This window comes from Jaculus jaculus, chromosome 10 (assembly GCF_020740685.1).
Source record: "Jaculus jaculus isolate mJacJac1 chromosome 10, mJacJac1.mat.Y.cur, whole genome shotgun sequence".
Lineage (NCBI taxonomy): Eukaryota > Metazoa > Chordata > Mammalia > Rodentia > Dipodidae > Jaculus > Jaculus jaculus.
Window position 1 is genome coordinate 115804893 of NC_059111.1, and position 21964 is coordinate 115826856.

The window sequence follows — 21964 nt, forward strand, 5'->3', positions numbered from 1 at the left end:
TTATGCAAGATATCTCTGGTTAATCTTTCTGCCTTGGAAAACTCCTTTTTTTTGGTCCATTCTGCTGTGGAAACTGGAGTTCAAAACTGCAAAAACTGGATTTTTGCAAAATTCAGAAAATTTCAATTGTTTACTTTTATGATTCCTTTACCTGCATTTATTCTTTAGAGATTTTTTTTATTTCTGGCTACATTACTAGTGTGTGTTGAAGATTATTTTTTTGAAAAAAACTTTTATTTTGGTTGCTTTCAGAAGATTCACTCCCTCCTCCAGTGTGGTATTAGAACTGCCCATGTTTCATTTCGAAAGCGCTGTGCTGTTTGCTCTGCTTTTAGGAAGTGGGTGAGCAGTAGGCAGTGAGGAGCAGTTACAACGAGGCAAAGCCGTGGAATCTGCATTGCATCCTGAGTTTGTGAAATCCTGATTTGAAAATTGCCGTTTCAATGTTTCTGTTGTAAACTTTTAACATGTAATTTGAGTGAACTAAAACTATTTTCTTCTGCTTTTCTCAACATTTTGCTAGTATGCTTCAGAGTGATGTTACCTGAGTTAACAGTAGTTTTAAGTATACAAAGGGTGGATCTTTCCCAGCACTTCACAGTGAACACACGAGGGAGATGTAATCTGGAGAACTGATTTAAGAAGAAGCATTCCTCATGGTTATTCTACTTTATATTGTTATTTTAAATCTTTTTTTTTTTTGAGGGGGGTTTCGAAGTAGGGTCTCACTCTAGCAAAGCCTGACCTGGAATTCACTATGTAGTCTTAGGGTGGCCTCAAACTCACAGCAATCCTCTTACCTCTGCCTCCCTAGTACTGGGATTAAGTCTTTTAGGCTAAGTTTAAGCTTTTAAAAAATAAGTTTTGAGTATTGAGACACAATACTAACACTATAGGAATTAGAAAGCCCTTGACTTAAAGCTTCCTTTGTACTGTGGTTTCCTTTGGGTGTATTCTGCTAAGTGAAACTTGTTAATTTTTTTGTTAACTATTTTTTTTAAATAAAGACTTTCTTCTCAATGAAAAAAGTATATGAGTATCATTCAATTGCTCACTTGTTTGCTTTTAAGTGGTGTACTTGTTTGATAATTACATAATCCCACATTTTTATTATAGGAATAAGCATCCATTGCATATTTGTGAAAACATTCCTGTCTGCAAGCAGACTCAGTCACGTGTCCTCACAACATTCTATAGTAAACATGTTCCTAGCTGCAAGCAGACTCAGTCACGTGTCCTCACACTATACAGTAAAATATCACATTCTCAGTAAATGTCCAAATAACCAGTAGCTAGATGGAAGGATGCACATGTAAAACAGGTGTTGCCTGAGCCTAGGACACTGTACAGAAAGGTTATTTCTGTTGGATTTTTGCTGTCAGTCTGTTAGTAGGTACTCCTTTATGCTCATGGATATTTGGTATTTTCAGCTTTTGAAATATGTACATACTCTGTGTAGAATAACATTTCTGCTTTGGAAGGAAATGTTGGTTATCAAGAAACCATAGGAAGCGTACTAAGTACATAGTCTTTGAGACGCTTAAAACTCAGACTTGCGTCCTGTGATGCAGGAGCCTGTTTCTTGCACACAATAGTGGTGTGTGTTGGTCAGCCATAATGACGTCATGTGCACTTGTCTGAACTGTACCTTCTGTGTAACTCTCATTTCAGGCTGGAGTGAGCAGTTACCAGACACCCTAGCTGATGAGTCTGTTTCTATTGTTGAAAGCTCTGAAAAAATAAAAAAGAGGTACCGAAAAAGGAAAAATAAGCTTGAAGAAACATTCCCTGCATATTTACAGGTAATATTTTGTGTGACATTATACAGTCTGCTATTTTAGGAAATGTTTTGAATTTAAAAATAAGGAGCTGGGGCTGGAGGGATGGCTTAGCAGTTAGGTGTTTGCCTGCAAAGTCAAAGGACCCAGGTTCAGTTCCTCAGAACCCACATTAGCCAGATGCACAACAAGGCGCACACATCTGGAGTTCATTTTCAGTGGCTGGAGGCCCTGGTGCACTCATTCTCTCTCTTTATGTCTCTCTCTTTCAAATAAATAAAAAATAAAATATTTTTAAAGAATAAGGGGCTGTTGAGATGGATCAGCAATTAAGGTGTTTGCTTGCAAAGCCTAACGACCCGGGTCTGATTCTCCAGGATGCATGTAAAGCCAGATGCACAAAGTGGCACATGCATGTGGAGTTCATTTGCAGTGGCAATAAGCCCTGGCATGCCCATGCTCTCTTTTTCTGTCCACATTTAGAGGATGGTTGCCATGACATCTATGCCAGCCTAGTGCAAGAGAGAGACTTCCATGTCAGCCTGGACCAGAGTGAGACCCTACCTTGAAGCAAAATAATACATACTTATGTGTCTTTTCCATGGTGTTAGACAAGTGTTCTGCCAACTACATTCCCAGTTCTGTAAGCTTTTTGTTGTCCTTGAGGCCTTAATAGGGCACTGTGGGTGGGAGGACCATTGTCACCTGTGCACAGGCCAAACCCATGTCCAAGTGAAGTGTCTATTTGCCAATACAGACTGTACAGTAGTTAATTTTACTGAGGAAATTATTCTTAGCAGCCCAAATTACAGTTTTAATGATTATTTGCCATACATTGGGGACTGATAACCAAAGATTTCAGCCAATAAGTTATTACAATTTTTAAGAGAGGAGGCTAGTTTTTGTAGCTCAGGCTGCCCTCGTCATCCTGACCTACTTCAGCTTCCTGAGTGTTGGGGTTTTAATTGTTTGCCACTATTCCTAAAGCCAAACAATTCTTGCTTTCCAAAATACACCTCTTAACATGAAGAAATTTTGATTAAGAAATAAATTCCAAAAAAGGGACACCTTTTCTGGTTCTTAATGTTTCTGGTAAACATTAAGTCATGGAAGAATTCAAAGCCATGGTAAATATTAGTAAGAGTGCCATGCTTACAATCAGGGCAGTGTAAACATCTGATTCGACACTCTAAATCTAGATTCCTAAGGTGTATTATTCATCATTCCTGCCCCATCATTTCTTCACACCTAAAAATAAACTGGAATAGATTTATCATTGAGTGTCCTAATTCCACTATTTAAAGAGTATTTGTGCTGGGCGTGGTGGCACATGCCTTTAATCTCAGCACTTGGGAGGCAGAGGTAGGAAGATCGCCATGAGTTCAAGGCCACCCTGAGACTACAGAGTGAATTCCAGGTCAGCCTGGACTAGAGTGAGACCCTTCCTCGAAAATCCAAAAAAAAAAAAGTATTTGTGTGATCTGTCCCTCTCACTCAACTCTGATCTAATAACTTGCTTGAGTTATATTTTTACCTTAATATTCCTATGAATATTTATAAGTTTAATTGGTTTTAAAACATTTTTTTGTCTGTTTTGTTTTTAAATTTTGTGGCTGGATCTTACTTTCTCTGTGTAGTCCAGGCTAACCTCACTTCATAGCAATCTTCCCACATCTACCTCCCCAATGCTGGGATTAAAAGTGTGTACCACCACTTCTAGACTTTAAAAAGACATTTTTACTTATTGATTTATTTTTTAAATATTTTATTTATTTGTTTTCAAACAGAGCAAGAGATAGAAGAGAGATAGACAAAGAGAATGAGTGTACCAGGGCCTACAGCCACTACAAATGAACTCTAGATGCATGTGCCACTCTATGCATCTGGCTTTACATGGGTATCAGGGAACTGAACTCAGATTGTTAAGATCTGCAGGCAAGTGCCTTAACTGCTGAGCCATCTCTCCATCCCTAAAAAATTCACTTAAAAAAAAAATATATATATATACATATATCCATATGTATATATATATATATAATTTATTTATTTATTTGAGAAAGAAGTAGGGAGGGAGGGAGAGAGAATGGGCATGCCAGGGCCTCCAGCCACTGCAGATGAACTCCAGACACATGCACCCCTTTGTGCATCTGGCTAACATGGATCCTGGAGAATTGAATCAGGATCCTTAATCACTAAGCCATCTCTCCAGCCCCCTAAAAATCATTTTTTAATTAAATATTTTATTTTTATTTATTTATAATTTATTTGATAGAGAAAGAGGGAGGGAGAGAGAAAGTGGGCACATCAGGGCTTCCAGCCACTGCAAATGAACTCCAGATGCCTGCACCCCCTTGTGCATTTGGCTAATGTGGGTCATAGGAAATAGAACCTAGGTCCTTTGGCTTTTCAGGCAAACACCTTAACTGCTAATCCATCCCTCCAGCCCCCTAAAAATCATTTTTAATTGCCATATTACTTGCTTAGTTTTCTTGTTACACTGTTAATCTCTTTTTTAAATAAATATTATGTATTTATTTATTTTTTTTGAGAGCGATAGAGAGAGAAAGAAGCAGACAGAGAATGCACACCAGGGCCTCCAGCCACTGCAAATGAACTACAGATGCATGTGCGCCACCTTGTGTATTTGGCTTATGTGGGTCCTCGGGAATTGAGCCTTGAACCATAGTCCTTAGGCTCTGCAGGCAAGCGCTTAATGGCTAAACCATCTCTCCAGCCCTAGACTGTTAATCTCTCAATGATTATATTCATGTTAAATACTACTTGTTTACTAGCTACTGTGTGATCTTATTTATCACCTCTGCATTGTTTACTAGCTACTGTGTGATCTTATTTATCACCTCTGCACAATTTCTTTTGTTTGTAAAAATAAAAATATTCATACCTATTCTTCCTCCTCTGCCAGTTACTATGTGATCTTATTTTATTTAGCATGTCTTTACTCCATTTCTTTTATCTATACAAATGTTCATAACTACCATGTAGAAATGTTCAGAAATTCACTAAGAATATGTAGGATTATTTATCTCTATGCCTTACTTTTATATGTCCTTAAGGACTGCTACTTTTCTCCTTATTCCCTTCAAATGCCCTTCCAGTCTTGTTTGCACTGTTTTTTTAAAACAGTAATTTTAATTATTAGGGTTGGTTTTTTTTTGTTTTTTTTTTTTTTGTTTTTTTTTTGCTTACACTGTCTTTCTCGACTTCTCTTGTTCCATTCTACTCCCCTGCTTGCCCAGCAGTCCTTCTGGCAGCACTGAGATGTCCTGCTGTCCCTTCTATGGGTCTTTCTTGTAGAGTGCAGTGAACACTTAAGACGCTTTCTTTCGCCATTTGTCAAAGTGTGGAAACTGTTGGTAAAGGAACCTTTAAGAGTAGTGGAACTGATTTTGCACATCCTGCTTTGGTATTGGGCTGTGTTATTTCATCTGGTGTCCATTAGTAACATCGTTTTTTTTTTTTTTTAAATTACTTATGGATGTACTCAGTATGTAAACAGCACTTGTTGGTACCATCCTTTCCCTCCTTGCTCTCCCCTCCAAAGGGACCTTCCTCGTTGGGGATGCAGGTAATCCCCATAGGGATTGTGGGGGCAGCCGTCATTTATGGGGAAGAGGCAATGTCTCTGTGTGTGATGTCCCAACTTGTGGCTTTCCACCCCTCTTCTGTCAATTTCCAAGTCATGTTGGGTTCATTTTAAGTCTACTTCAGTCTATCTCCTTCACCCTTGTGCTGATAGCAGGTTCACCGAAAAAGCTGCACTCTTTCTCATCTCCAATCCCTCTGTGGTTTCAGCTGGGGTCCTGGTGAAATGCAGTGGGTCATTTCTCTCCTCAGGTCGAGCTTCCATTTTGGTGTTGCCCCGGGAGGTGAAGCGTGGTTAGGCGGAAACTATCTTCACCAGAAGTCTAGTAATATCCATTTTTTTTTAAACATTCTTTTTTTTTAAAAAAAATAAATTTATTTATTTGCAAGTAGAGAGAGATAGAAGAGAGAAGATAGGTGCACCAGGGCCTCTAGCCACTGCAAATGAACTCCATATGCGTGCACCACCTTGTGCATCTGGCTTAGATGGGTCTTGGGGAATTCAACCTGGGTCCTTCGGCTTTGCAGGCAAATGCCTTAACCACCAAGCTATTTCTCCCGCCCATCTTTAAGTTTTGTGTGAGGGTAGCCTTTGTAATGATGCCATATCTCAGACATTTTATGATGCTTGTATGTGTCCCCATTTACTTGAGGACCATATATTGACAGGAACCTACTAGGAATTCAGTAATTTATTAACTTACATTCATCTATCCATCTGTCCATCCATCTATCCATCCATCCATTCGTTTGCCCGTCTGTTCTATTTTGGAGAGCACAGCCCTGATTTAGGAAAGACTTCTGGAAACTTCCTATTCAGGGCGCACTGCTTCTAGGAGCAAAGCCTGAGAGGTGAGAGAGCTAACTCCTGATGCCCCTGTTTCAGGAGTGGGCTAACTGCCTCTGGCAGCTGCCTGAGGAAAAAAGGAACTGAAGAGATCAGTTTAAGTCATTAGTAAACCTGCTGTGTCTGCTGTCACCATCACCATGCTGTGATGTCACTGTGGCTGTGGCTTCCTCTGCATACAGGCACTTGTTGGAACTTTATTGAACAGTCAAAAATCAGTAGTAATATGTGAACAAGTAAAACATTGCACAAGCAAAGGTTAAGGAACTTTTGACTTAGGATAATCCTTCAACATTTGTTGAAGGACGGGAGTTAGGGTATGACCTGCTGGATTCTGTTGATGCAGAACATGCATACACTCTGATCAAAGAGCAATCACACTAAAAGCCCACCTATTGTCTTCAACAGATCTGTGGGCCCATAGTTACTGACCTCATTGTCTTCAGTGATATGATCAGCACTTGTTACACATCTATGTTTGTTCTAAGTTGAGAGTCCAACCAGGTCTCTGAGGAAAGGAGAATGCATTATATCTTAAGGTCAGTCAGCATCTCTAAACATTGCTTGTCAATATTGGTCATCTGTGCTGTTCAGGCCAAAGGTACATCAAGGCAGAGGAAACCTAGTCGCATTGCTTTAAGCAGATGGCTTCCACAGTTGTAAGATTAACTTTAAAGCAACCTATAAGAAAAGGATTTAGCATCTCACAGCAATAATAACACAAACGCCATTTATAAGATGCATTATAAATATTCCCAGTGCTGGAAAGTTCATCCCCATATTTCTTATATTCATCACCATCTCCCTCCTTTCCTTTCTCCCTCCCTCCCAGTAGTTTGATGATAATCTCAAAATATGTGATCTGTCCACTAGAAATATTTATACATGTACTAGTAGCTAATAATGTCATGCTGCTTTGTGGAGTTCTGACAGTATCAAACCCGAAATCTTTCAGAGCCTCTTTTTCAACCACATTAATGAAAATGTTACCAAATTCATGAGATTATTAAAAATTTTGATAAGTCATGAGGTTTTTGTTTGTTTGTTTTTTCTTTGAGGTGGGGTCTTGCTCTAGCACATACTGACCTGAAATTTACTATTTACTAATCTCAGGGTGGCCTTGAATTCAAGGCAACCCTCCTTCCTCTTCCTCCTAAGTGCTGGGATTAAAGGCATGTGCCACCTAATAATGGTCTCATTGCTGAACTTTATAAGATTTTAAACATGGGGCTTGAGAGATGGCTTAATGAAACCTGACAGCCTAGGTTTGATTCCCCATTTCCTGCACAAAAGCCAGTTGCACAAAGGGGTGTATGTACCTGGAGCTCATTGGCAGTAGCAGAAAGCCCTGGTGCACCCATACTCCCTCACTTCTCTATCTCTCTGCCTGTCTCTTTCTCTTGTCACAAATAAAATTATTTTTTATAAAAATATTATATAAGGCTAGAGAGATGGCTTAGCAGTTAAGGTATCTGCCTGCAAAGCTTAAGGAGCCTGGTTTGATTTCCTCAATACCCATGTAAAGCCAGATGTGCCAAGTGGTTCATGTGTCTTGAGTGTGTTTGCAGTGATTAGAGGACTCGGCATTCTCTCTCTCTCTCTTAAATAAATAAATGAAATAAAAAAGATATATAGATCATTAATTTCTGAACTTCAAAGATGTTTAAGGCTTGTCAGCATTCTTTTTTATGATAAAAGCATTGCTAGAAATGAAGTTATCTTCCAATCAGTGTTCTAGGTTTTTAGATGTTCAAATTTCTTTTTCATAGTAAAGTAGCATGTTTCTATAAAAAAAAACCCATAAAACCTTGAACTATATATCATTTCTGCCAGACTTATTTCCAGTGTCTTTACCAAAGTTAGCATTGTTAGCATGTTTTCTTTTTAGAAAGTTTGAATGGTTTATTATTTTTGCCTATGTGGTTGTTTATGGGTAGACCCATAAGGCACAACATCAATGTGGTCAGGAGGCAGCCTTGGGATGTTGGTTTTCTTCTTTGACATTGGGGGGTGGGGGGGGGTGGAGGGAAACTCTTTTAAAAATATACTTATTTGAGAAAGAAATAGGCAGATATAGTAAGAGAGAGAATGAATGTGCCAGGACCTCCATCCATTGCATATGAACTCCTGGTACATGTGCCACCTTGTGCATCTGGCTTATGTGGGTCCTGGGGAATTGACCGACCCTGGATCTTTAGGCTTTGCAGGCAAGCACCTTAATTGCTAAGTTATCTTTCCAGCCCTCCTTCGACCTTTTTGTGACCCTTCCCCCTCTCCTTGTTTACCCCTGTGTGTGCCAGCCTAGTTGGTCCACAAGCTTCTGAATTCTCCTGACTCGACCACTCACTGCCATAGGCATATGGGAAATTATAGGCGTGTGCACCATGAGGTCTGGCTTTATGTGGGTACTAGATAATTAAACCCGGGCTGGCTGGCTTTATCTGGATTCTAGATAATTAAACCCAGGCTGGCTGACCAAGCTATTAATTGCTGAGTCATTTTCCTGGCCCTGTTTTTGCATTTTTAATTTTTATTTATTTATTTAATTTTTATTTGCAAGGAGATAGAGAGGGAGGAAGGGAGAAAGAATGAGCATGTCAGGGTCTTTTGCCTCTGCAAAAGAACTCCAGACACACGCACCCATTTGTGCATCTGTCTTTACGTGGGTCCTAAGGAATCAAACCCAGTCTATCAGGCTTTGCAAGTAAGCGCCTTAACCTCTGAGCCATCTCTTAGGTCCTATCAATATATTTTTTGAAACAGAGTCTCACTTTAACCCCAAATGACCTGGAATTCACTCTGTAGCCTCTGCTGGCTTCAAACTCTCAATGATCCTTTTACCTCAGCCTCCAGAGTGCTGGGATTAATGGTGTGCACCACCACACCTGGCCTTATTTTTGCATTTTTATGGCATTTTTGATTTGTTCATTTTCCTGGACCCCACCATTCATCATTTTTTCTTTGGTCATATGGTTTGGGACATTTCTTCTGTAGCATGGCTCTGCATACCATATTCTTAAAACCTGCATTATAGGCTGGGATTATTGCTCAGTGGTAGTGTACATTATACAGTGGGTCCAATCCCTACTACTGCTAACAATAATAACATCTCACCTGACCGCAGTTTTCAGTGTGGATACTTACCTGTGCTACTTTAATTATCCCCTGCTGATGGATGTTGAGGTTACTTTCACTTCTGGTGGTATGAAAAATGTGTCGTAGGGCAGGAATTTCCTGAATGTTGGTAGAAATCTCCCTGTATGGAATCTTTTATCCACATGCGGCCATGGCGTAGAAAATGACACTCATTCAGGGTTACTGGGTTGAAGCAAGTGAAAAAGAGCCCCAGGGATTTGCTGTTTGTCTTTTGTGTTGAATTTTGAAGTTTCAATACAAAACAACTAGAACATTATCATAGCAGTGAAGAAAGTTTGTTGAGGTGGAGAAATGTTCATGTGAGTAGATGAATTGACAATGTCAGCCTTTGTTATTGGCAGATGTTGTACCCATAGGGGGGTTCAAGTGACTGTAAAACCATCTTTCAGGTTTCTGGTGTAAATCTTCTGGTGTGGTTATGTGAATCAACATAAGATTTCTACATCTACCTAAAATAATATAATACTAAAGTAGTAGATCAAAATCCTGTGTTGGTCTTGGCAAGCAGACTTTAAATATTAATAATATTTCTGGTGTTTTAATTTTGCTTGTACTGTTTTTTTTGTTGTTGTTGTTTGTTTGTTTTGTTTTTCGAGGTAGATTTTACTCTAGTTCAGGCTGATATAGAATTCACTGTGTAGTCTCAGGGTGGCCTCAAACTCACAGTGATCCTCCTACCTCTGCCTCCTACGTGCTGGAATTAAAGGTGTGCGTCACCACGCCTGGCTAATTTTGCTAATGCTGTCAATGAAGGAGCCAATAGTACTACAAATCTAACAAACTTTATTATAGTTTAAACTCTGAGACTTGAGTTATTATTTTATGGTTGGTAGAAACATACTTGACATTATTAGGTGTTTGTATTTTTGTTTAAATTTGTAAAATTTTGTGTTTAGTAAAGCTATTAAAAACCTTTTAAAATAATTTTAATATGTTAAAAAAGAATTGGCAGGATTCATACTGTTTCTGTATTTCCATATTCAATTTCTCTGTTGTAATGTCAAATGTGTTTGTTTCCTTGTCAAAAATGATGAGAGAATATGTTACCTTTTCTAGAATTTCAGAACTAATAATTGTCCTATGTGATCATCTTTGTCTAGGAAGCTTTCTTTGGAAAAGATCTTCTAGATACAAGCAGACAAAACAAGTTGAGTTTAGATAGCCTATCAGAAGATACAGCTCAGCTTTCATATAAAACCGGCTTCTTGGATCCTTCCTCAGATCCACTACTGAGCTCATCCTCAGCTCCAGCCAAACCTGGAATGCAGGGTATGTAGAGTTATTCACAGGTGTTTGATTTAATCATGTGACAGCTCCCTAACTCTCCCCAACCCCATTTTATTTGTGTTGCTTGTTTGTTTTGTTTTCGTAGTAGGTATCACTCAAGCCCAGACTAGCATGGAACTCCTCTGTGCTCACCCTCCTGAGTACTGGCATTAAAGGAATGTGCTACCATGCCTGGATCTTCCTTTTTTTTTAACCTTTCCTCAAAAATGGTTTTGTTTGCCCTTATATGAATTGTTAAAATCAACGTCAATGAAATATAAACTATATCAGTAAATGTAACTATTTTAATTGCACAGTTCTTAAGATTTGGCCAAATAATTTACCCATGTTATTGCCACCAAAATCATGAGCTGCAGTGGGAAACTTCCAGTTACACACTTTTCTGAGGACAATGCAAAGGGTTCTAATTTTGTTACACTTGGTGAGGTATAAATATTATCCTCACATTAGATAAGATTTATTTTTGTTAATTACATAGCCTAAAATAATTCAAAATGGGGAAGCAAAAAAGAATGGCCATAGTTCAGAATTTGCTGGTGAATTATTAATGTAGTGAGATGTAGCGCTGCTGTTACCTTGTGCCAGGCATTTCTTTGCTGTGAGGAGGGCACCCAGCACCTGGTAGGGGTTTAACAGAAGCATTCCTGACCTTATGAGGCCATGACCATCAAAATGTCTTCAGTTATTACCGAATACATGCTGGTGGACAGATTTGCTCCTGGTTGAGAGCTATTATCTAGATGCAGGGAATGTTGGTGCTAAGAATCAGAAAAAAGGAAAGAACATGGTGTGCTTATAAAGTAGTATTTATGTCAAGGCTAAGACTTGAATTGGAGATGTATGAATTGTGATTAGAATCTTTTTTTTCTTCACTTGACTATTAATTACAAGTTGATCACTTTCTGACAAGTTTTCTCTACCCCTTGATACCACTTGTTACTCAGTTTGTTTTATAAACTCATTGGAAAACAATTTTGAGGTAGCTCCCCACTGTGGGGGGGGACACCAGACTTTTGATTATGTTACAGTTTTGCTAACTCATCATTGCCCTGCACTAAAATACAGTTGACTTTCTTCTAACCTGGGTTCCATATCTACAAATAGGGATAGCTGTCTTATGGGACTTAAGGAACTTTGTACCTGCAGGGTTGGGGCTGGGGAGATGGCTTATGGTTAAAAGTGCTTGCTAATAGCTGCCAGGTTGTCCTGTGGGTACTGAGAAACTATGGGTGCAGAATTTTATTATATACATATTTAATATTATTTTTATTAGTTGTGGACATACTCAGTATGTAAAGAGCACATGTTGCTACCATCCTTTCCCTCATCCCTGCCCCTTTTCCAAAGGGTCCCTCCTTGTTGGGGATGCTGGTCATCCCCCATGGGGATTGTGGGTCATGCATTATGGGGGTAGCCATCAGTTATGGGGCAGAGGCAATGTCCCTGTGCCTAATGTCCCAAGTTGTGGCTCTAACAATCTTTCCACCTTCTCTTCCACAAAATTCCCTGAGTCATGTTGGGTGTGTGGTTTGGATTTTTAAGGTAGGTACCACTTTGTGCATCTGGCTTTACCTGGATACTAGCGAATAGAACTTGGGTCATTAGGCTTTGCAGACAAGCACCTTCAGAGAATATTATATGAATATTATGACATACTATTTAAAATTTAGTTAGAAGTTACTTACACTTCAATTTTGTAAGGATACAGTCTGAACTAGATAGAGGGTATACTGTGATAGAAAATAAGGTATATAAGTGATTTCATTCCTTTTATCCTTGTTTATTCAACAAAACTGCTTGACATATGATAATGTAATAGACCCAAACTTAGAGTACTAGAATAGAACTCATTTCAAAACAGAAATATACTGTTCTTACAATAATCTGCTTTTGTGTGGAAAATTAATGGATGAAAGTTGTCCTTTTCCTTAAGAAACATCATTTCATTCTAAATAACTTATTAAATCATAAGATATATAATCTTTAAAGGCAAGCTTTTCAATATTTATTTATTCATTCTTTCATTTATTTATTTGCAAGCAGACAAATAGAGAAAGGGAGGGGTCAGGGAAGAAAATAAGCTTCCCTGGGCCTATTGTAGCTGCAAATTCGCTCTAGATGCATGCGTCTTTTTGTACATCTGGATCTACTTGGGCATTAGGGAATCAAATCTGGGCCATCAGACTTTATAAGCAAGTGCCTTTAACCACCGAGCAACCTTTTCAGCTCCTAAGAGAGTCTTAAAAGTGTCACAGTTGATGTGGCAGACTTCACAGACTTCCGTTACTGTGAGATATGGAATTGTCCTTGGTTGCTTTCTTTGCATGCACTGTTGTCTAGAGATTGTCTAGGAATGGAATATTTTGGTATACAGAGTGTATTAATTTTTAATTTGTGAAATTAGGAAGTTCCTTTATATGAATTCTGTTTGAAAGCTGTCTGCTGCGTGGTACTGTTTGCATTCAAAAGGGTATTTGGTGTGAAGTATTATTATACCTTCCTCTTGTTTTGTTTTCAGTAAAAATAGACAAAAATGATTACAAAGTTTACATGTTCTTTAGCTCAGTGACTAAGCTCAAATATTTCCATACTTGATTAGTTGTGAACCCCCAGGATCCTCTTCCACTTCTCATTGTTTTACATTCTATGTCTTTTTCACACTCACAGATTTGTCTGCCTCCAAAATATAGCCAGTACAAATCACTTCTTTCTTCAACTTTTTACCACCACGATGGCAACTTCATCACTTTCACTTCTGCTGCACAGAGGTTCTTAGATTCCTCATGTCTGGCCCACACACCATCCTCCACCACTCTGTTCTATATATCTTCCAGTATTCCTAAAACTTCCCCTTACATTTCAGGATGAAACCTGATCTTAACATGTTCTGCCAAATTGTGCACAGTCTTGAAGTATCCAATGGCAGCTGTTTCCTCCCATTCTTTCGCATGGTTGCTGGACCACTTAGGACTCTTACATCAGCAAGTCCTCTGTGCCTGGGCCTTTCTAGTGGCTTTCCATGTGCCTGCAGCATTCTTTCCATCTGTGTGCATAGTACTCTTAGGCCTGTGAATTAGGAGAACGGTAAGAATAAACAATAATTAAGCCAGTCACAAAACAATAAAGTTACAGGAATTATCAAACACTTCTCAGTAATAGCCCTCACATGTAGGTGGTCTTATTCCTCTAATTAAAGACTCTGACTAACTGACTCTATTAGGAAAAAAACTCTAGGACCAGGAAATACACCTCACTAAAAGTAAAAAGATGGAAGCCAGCATACCTAGAAAGTAGAAGCTGCAAACAAGCAAAGGTAGTGACTGAAAAAGTGATTCTCAAACCAAATTTAGTCAGAACAGATCAAGATGGTCTCTACATATTAATAAACAAAAATACCCTTCTATAGGATATGACATCTAAGCATGTACACTGAATGTTGGGCTCTCAGTTTCATAAAACAGATACTAATGGGCATAAAGAGACAAATAGGTCCTGAGACAGTAATAATGGATCATTTCAGTATCTACTTTCATTAGTAGACAGACCAATCAGACAAATAACCAACAGAGAAACAGAGTTAAGCTGTGCTATAGATCAAATGGACTTAAAACAATATTCTGTCCAACAGCCACAGAATACACATCTTTCTCAGCAGCCTGTGGAACTTCCTTTGGATCACATTTTAGGCTGTTATTCAAGTCCTAACAAATAGGAAAAAAAAATCAAAACTATTTCTTAGGGCTGGGAAGATGGCTCAGCAGTTAAAGGCACTTGGTTTGGAAAGCCTGGTGGCCTGGGTTCAATTCCCCAGTGCTTATGTAGAGCCAGATGCATAAAGTCATAAAGTAGTGCACTCATCTGGAGTTTTTTCTTTTGAAGTGGCAGGATGCCCTGATGCTTCCAGTCCTTACCTTTCCTCTCCTTTCCTCTCTTCTCTTCCCCTCCTCTCTCTTTTCTTCCCCTCCCCTCTCTTTTCCTCCCTTTCCCTCCCCTCTCTTCTCCCCTCTTTCCCTCCCCTTCCCTTTCTTCTTTCTTCCCCTCCCCTCCCCTCTGCTCCTTTCCCCTCCCCCCTTCCCCTCTCCTTTATTCCCCTCCCCTCTCCTCTCTCCTCTCCTCTCCTTTCTCCTCTTTTCCCTTCTCCTCCCCTTTCCTCTCCTTTCTTTGCTCACAAATAAATAAAATATTTAAAAATCAGAAACTGTAGAAGTGTTGTCAGAGAAAACAGAAGCTGTACATTTCCGTGCACTTTGAACGATATGCTCTTGAATGATGAGTACCCTTTGAAGAAATAAAACATTCCAAGAATCAAATGGGAACACACCATCTCAGAATCACTGGAATATGGCAAAGGTACTTCTATGACGAAAATTTGAATGCTTACATTAAATATACAAAATATTTCAATGAATAATTCACATAAGAATAAATCAAACCCAAAAGAAATAAGTGGAAAGAAATAATAATTTGAGGACAGAGGTTGATAAAATGGCAATGAAAAAAATGAAACAAAGCGTTCTACAAAACTCTCAACAAACCCTTAGCCAAGCTAACCAAAATGAGAGAGATAGAAGACCTAGGTCCTTACATTATTCATGGGAAAGGGCTGTCAGAACACACAGCACTGAAATGCACGGACTCTCCAGGGGATACTGGAAAACGCCGTATGCCAAAAAGCTGGAGAAGGCAGAAGAAATGCATAAATTCCTAGATACATGTGACCTATCGAAATTAAATCAAGACCATTTAAACTACTTAAACAGATCCATAGCATGCAAATGAGATAGAAGCAGGAAAAAAGAATCTACCCCAAACAAAGGCCAAGGATGGGAGTAGTTCACTGTTGATTATACCAAATCGTTAAAGAAGAACTGACACCAGGCCTTTCATACTGTTCCATAAAGTAGGAGGAAGGAGCACTGTCAGGTGCATTCACAAAACCACTGTCACTCTGATACCAGAGATACGTGAAAAAGACAAGGAAACTAGGCCAATTTTCCTGAACACCAACACAAAAATTCTTAATAAAACATTTGCAACCTGAATTTAAAACAAAAATTTTAAAATTCTATACTGTGGTCAAGTTGCTCTCATTCCAGTGACACAGGAACAGTTAGGCATATATAAGTCAATAAACCTAATTCAGCCCATGAACAGACTCAGGGACATAAATCACAGGATCATTTCAATAGCTGCAGAAAAACCTGTGAAATACTTGAACATCCCTTCATGATAAAAGCCCTGGGGGCCAGGGACGACTACAGGACTTGAACATCCCTCAGTAGAAAACACTATAATAAAAGAACTTACAGTCACTATTATATTAAATGCAACAAAATTGAAAGCATTTTCTCTGAACTCAGAATCAAGACAAGATTGTGTATTCTCTTCATTCTTATGCAATGCAGTGCTTGAAGTCTTTGCTAAGATAGTAGGGCTAACCAAATAGGGGGAGGCATACAGATAGGATAGGAAGAAGTCAGATTACCCCAGCTTGTACTCAGCATGATGCTGGACTTCAAGATCCTAAAGACTGCCAGAAAATGTGTGACTCTGATAAACACTTCAGTAACTTCAGTATACAAGGAATGCATTTGCTGTGGGAGAAATTAAGAAAACAATCACATTCCCAATAGCTAAAAAACAAAAAGACCTAGCTATAAGCCTATCCAAGATGGTAAAGGACCATTACAATGAAAACGCTGAGGAAGAAGACACTAGAAGTTGTTAAGATCTGTGTTCATGGATGGGCAGAATTAATGTTGCAGAATAGTCTCACAACTAAAAGTAATCTATTTTCAATGCACCCCCTTTAAAATACCAATGATACTCTTCACAGAATCATAAGATACCTTGAAATTCATTTGAAAGCACAAAAGGTTACAAGTAACCAAAGCAAGCCTAGGAGAAAGGAAGAATGTTCAAGGAAATACTTGCTTTTAAATTAACACCACAGAGCCATAGTAATAAGAACATGGGCCTGACATGAATACAGACACACAGACCAACAGACTAGATTAGGAGACCTGGAAATAAACCCACACACATACAGTCAACTACCTCAGTTGAGATAGTGATGGAGAAACTGGATATCCACACAATGAAAAATGAAATTAGATTTCTGTCTCTCATCCTATTCAAAAATCAATATAGAATAGATCAGGCATCTTACTATAAATTCCAGAGGAAAACACAAGCCAGGCACTTCAAGATAGTAGTCTTATGCAAGAACTTCCCAGAAAAGGACTCCAAAAACTCCAAGGGTAATCCCTCAAACTGGCAAATAGGATTGCCTTAAGTAAAAAAGCTTCTGTACAAGTAAGTGAAGAAATAGCCTACAGAATTGGAACAAATCTTTGCCAACTGTGTTTCTGACAGAAGATTCGTATCTAGAATCTTAAAAGAACTCGAAACCAAACAACAGATGATCAAATGGACAAATGAATTCAATAGTTCTCAAAAGAAGAAATATCAGTTATTAATGAAGACATGAGAAGATGTTTGACATCCTTAGGGCAAATGCAAATTAAAACTGTACTAAGATTCCTTCTCACTGCAGTCAGAATGATAGTGTTTGAGGAAGCAGTCAGCCAGACATGTTGATGTGATTGTGGGAGCACATCCACTGTGCACTGCTTCTGGATGAGATGTAGATAGTGCAGCCACTGTGGGAGTCAGAATGGGGCCTTGCCTGTAAATCAAGAGTAGAGCTGTTACATGGTCCAGTGTAACAGACACTGCTGAGAGTGCATTGTAGCAGTGATCACGTAGCCAAGATGTGGGAACAACCTTGATCTCTGTTACCAGATGAATGTGTACAATGGAGTTTTATTTAGCTGTGAAGATATAAGTTATTTCATTTGCAGGGAAATGTTTGCAACTGGAAATCATCATATTAAGCAAAGTAACTTAGACTGAGAAAAAATACATATGATATGTTTTCTGCCTATGTATAGTCTTGAGTAGAAAATGCACACACACACATCATGAAAGTAGGCACATGGGGCAGGAGGAGTCTAAACACGAGGGAAGGCAACTGATGCTTTCTGCAGTGGAATCCAGAGTGCCTGTGTGTATGGTGAAAGAGCAAGAGTGGGGTGGAAGCATAGAGGAGAGTTGTAGGGAAGAAAACACTCGTGGGGGCAGTGTTACAAGAGCCATTAGGGATTAGTATGTACAAAGTACAATACATAGTATGAAAATGAAACCCGGTATTTTGTATATTAACTAGAAAGATTTGTGAAAATAATGAATTTAGTAAAATGTTTAGACCTATGCCCAGTCATCTCTGGAAAGGTCTTTCCTGACTGCTTTATCGGATGCAGCATCCACCAGAGCTTATTGTCTTATTATTACCATGCTGTTCTTTGCTGCTGTAACTCCTTGTGAGGCCACGGGTCCTGAGTGGGCAAGTGCTTGTGAGTTGGCTCCTTCTTGTTCCAATGGCTGGAACAGTGTCTGATACAGTATTTATAGACATGGTTCTTTGGTATTGATACCACTTTTTAATCAGTAATTGAACAAGTATTCACTACAAAGAGGAAATGCAGTAGTAGTGTGGTACCTGACTTGTGCTTTAACAGAAAGTTCAAAATAATAGATTTGTCTTTTATACTTCATTAAAGTGTGCTGTGTTTTCTAGATGTCAATTTTAGAGGGGCCACTGGTGTAATGAGTTTCTTGGAATTCTTTTTTCCTAGTTAAGAGATTTTATTTCACTTTTATTGCTTATAGAGCTACATTTTAAAGTCCATTCTGTCAATATAGATTAGTCTTGAAAATATAAAGTTTCAATTTTTAATGTTTTTTTTCAGAACATGAATGCATTTGTTATTTAAACATTCCTTAAAGTTGTGACTGTTTATTGCTGTGACACTTGCTTAGTGTCTACTATAGGCATTTAGTAAAAGGTTGGCTGAGTAGGACACTTAGAATTTATGTCTAGGAGAATACTGAATTTTTGTATACTTACTGTATTCAGGTTCTGCTGATGACCCGTTAGCTGACATTTCTGAAGTCTTAAACACAGATGATGACATTCTTGGAGTAATCTCAGATGATCTTGCAAAATCAGTTGATCATTCAGGTATACATAAATACTGTTGGCCTGATTTCTGTTCTGTGGTGTGAGAGGCGTGTGCATGTGGAACACGTTTAATCTCTCTCTAGTCTGTTTCTCAGTAACTAAAGTGAGTTTTTTTGTTTTGTTTTGTTTCGTTTGATTGTTTAACTTTCTCAAGATATCACTGTTTGGTCTACCTTGACTTTTCTTGCTTTAGGAGGAGACATAGTAAGTTAGCAAACTTCTGTTGCCTTTCTGATTGCATCAGATTTAAGGCATGTTGCCTTCAAATCTTGCTGCAGCTTGTTTCTTCTTTTTGTGCATTTTCCCTTCCTTCCTTCTCCTGTGGTAATCATCCATTTTATTTGGTTTGGGTCTTGTAGGTCTTGATTTATGCACTTTCCAGGTTGGGAGCTCACCTTTCCCCTTTGGTAAGAACTGAGCAGTGGGTGACCACTGATTAGAAGTAGTCTTTCTTAGTAGCATTGTCACCTGAAGCAGCCTGTAGGCGCATGCATATTCACTAGTACTGCTAATGTGTCACTAATCCATATTTTGCTGCTTCGTTGTGTATAGCCAGCCTAGTGCTTTCTGTGACTTTTTAAAATATGAGTAACTTTATTCTTGTCTGTCAGCTAATGCATAGTTTATAATAGTACCCAAATGCTCATATAGGATTAAGTAAAAGCACTCTAAAATTTGACTTTTTGAGACTAGTAGTATTATAAAAAAAAGATAATAGGTCACTTTTATTAATATTTGGTGAAGAGGCGAAATACAGGATATTATGTTATGTTCTAATTTTAGTATAAGTGCTACCATAGCGAGAACTGTTACAATTTATGAACATAATTTACATTTTCAGAATTTAACTATGTTTTTTGTTTGTTTTGAGACAGGGTCTCACTCTAGCTCAGGTTGACCCTGTACTCACTCTTTAGCCCAGACAGCCACAGAATTCTTGGTGATCCTCAAACCTCCAAAGGGCTGGGATTAAAGGTGTGAGCCAGCACACCCAGCTCCAAAATAGTTTTCAAATATTTTTATTTTTATTTATTTGAGAGAGAGAAAGAGACAGATATACATATGGAGGGGGGAGAGAATGGGCCCAGTGGGGCCTCCAGCCACTGCAAATAAACTCCAGGTGTATGTGTCACCTTATGCATCTGGCTTACATGAGTACTGGGGAATTGAACCTGGGTCCTTAGGCTTTGCAGGCAAATGCCTTAACTACTAAGCCATCTCTCCAGCCCCAAAACATTTTTCAAATATTTTATTTTATTTTATTTCATTTCATTTATTTATTTATATTGCGGGGAGGGAGAGAATCGGTGCGCCAGGGCCTCTAGCCACCTCATAGGAACTCCAGATGCCTGTGCCACCTTGTGCACCTGGCTTATGTGTGTCCTGGAGACTCAAACCTGGATCCTTTGGCTTTGTAGGCAAGCACCTTAACCACTAAGCCATGTCTTCAGCCCCAAAATATTTTTAGAAATGATTTGTAGTTGAATTATTTATAAAGGACAGTGTTTATTAACCTTCATGGGGAACTTAGAGTTTACATTAATGTGCATTGGAACTTCTCACTCCTGTTTGCCATTGTGTGTGACAGCCCATTTGCACCATGTCACCAAGTTCCAAGTTATTCTTATAATAGGTTTTTACCTTCATATGGTGTTTAGATTTTGCAGAAATTGCCAAACTGAAGTCATATGTATTCTTTTGTTCTTTAGGAAATACATTTACTTTGACTAAAAGATAGGCAGCACCTAAATTCATAAACACATTATACCTAATTTTAACTAATGGACTATCTGAAGCACTTCCAACATCCTGATAATTTAGAAGCATAGGCTTCATTTTAACTCTACTTAATTGTACTATTGTGTACTCATGCCCAGAGACAGTGGTCCTGTCTCGTGGCATTCTAGATTCACCCTTTCCTGTGTTTGCCTTGCTCTTCTAGATGCCGGTCCCATTGCTGATGAACCTTCCTTGCCTCAGCCCATTGTCAGTCAGAATTCACGACCATTAAGTGAAGAGCAGCTAGATGGGATCCTCAGTCCTGAACTAGACAAAATGGTCACAGATGGTAAAATATTTGCCCTACATCTAGGCTTTCTAAAAGACACGAGTAAATATAACTTTCAAAGATTTCTGCATGCCAATTTATGATTTCACTTGATTTCTAAATTAATCAAATTCTATTTGTATCAATACATTGATTGCATAGTTACTAATATTTCAACTTCTTTTTATCCTAGGAGCAATTCTTGGGAAGTTATATAAAATTCCAGGTATTTATGTTCTGAACTTTTAGTTTCTAAAAATGGCATTTCACATTCTATGACTCTAGTACTCTTAATGGTATGATTGTAATTATTTTATCTCATAGAACTTGGAGGAAAGGATGTGGAAGACTTGTTCACTGCTGTACTCAGTCCTGTCACCACCCAGCCAGCTCCATTAGCACAGCCTCCCCCTCCACCACAACTGTTGCCAATGCACAATCAGGGTATGTTTGGCCTTTATAAGCATGTTTCTTGCTTACAGACACACATATTAGTGAGTTTTGCCCTGTTTCTTAGTAGCCACACATGCAAACTGACAAAGAAAATATACTTTTGTTGTGATAATGGAAAAGTACTGCCATCAACTTCACACCCGCCTCCTTGGAATCTCTGCAGGTGCATGGTTCAGCTTGGGCCACAGTGGATTTGTCCAGAGAGTTTGCCATGGTACTTACTCTTTATCCTTTCACCAGTCCCAGCCTGAGTCCACTTTCCTTCTGGTCATTCTTCACATAGTGACCACTCCATTTGTAGGACCATGCCCCACTGACACCTGTACCCTTTAGAGACACTTTTCTTTTTTTTCTATTTGAGAGAGGGAAGGGCGGGGGGAGAGAATGGGTGTGCCAGGACTTCCAGCTACTGCAAAGGAACTCCAGACACATGCGCCACTTTGTGCCTCTGGCTTACATGGGTCCTGGGGAATCGAACCCAGGTCCTTTAGCTTTGCAGGCAAGCACTTTAACTGCTAAGCCATCTCCCTAGGCCCCAGAGACCTTTTTCTTATCACTCTATACCCTGTCATAGAATATGTACTTAAGTATCTATGTTCAGAATAAGTGAGTAGGAGCCTTTGTATTTTTGTCTCCATTATGAATTTTTTTGGAAGTTTGCCCACTTTATTTGATCAGTTTTCTTCTGTGTAACTCTGTAACATAAAATA

General features: G+C 38.8%; 1 protein-coding gene across 15 annotated transcripts in view; it reads left to right on the top strand.

Moving 5' to 3' along the window:
• The window catches only part of Kmt2c (lysine methyltransferase 2C), a 326532-nt gene that overhangs the window by 245609 nt on the left and 58959 nt on the right, over window positions 1-21964 (top strand). For 11 of the 15 annotated variants that reach the window (XM_045160005.1, XM_045160010.1, XM_045160012.1 and 8 more), the window contains 7 exons: window positions 1672-1802; window positions 10485-10653; window positions 18650-18754; window positions 19114-19161; window positions 20697-20822; window positions 20995-21027; window positions 21126-21245. In XM_045160005.1, the coding sequence (XP_045015940.1) occupies window positions 1672-1802; window positions 10485-10653; window positions 18650-18754; window positions 19114-19161; window positions 20697-20822; window positions 20995-21027; window positions 21126-21245 (732 nt within the window). The remainder of the gene's footprint in view (window positions 1-1671; window positions 1803-10484; window positions 10654-18649; window positions 18755-19113; window positions 19162-20696; window positions 20823-20994; window positions 21028-21125; window positions 21246-21964) is intronic. The other 4 variants (XM_045160011.1, XM_045160016.1, XM_045160017.1 and 1 more) reach the window with 2 other exon arrangements.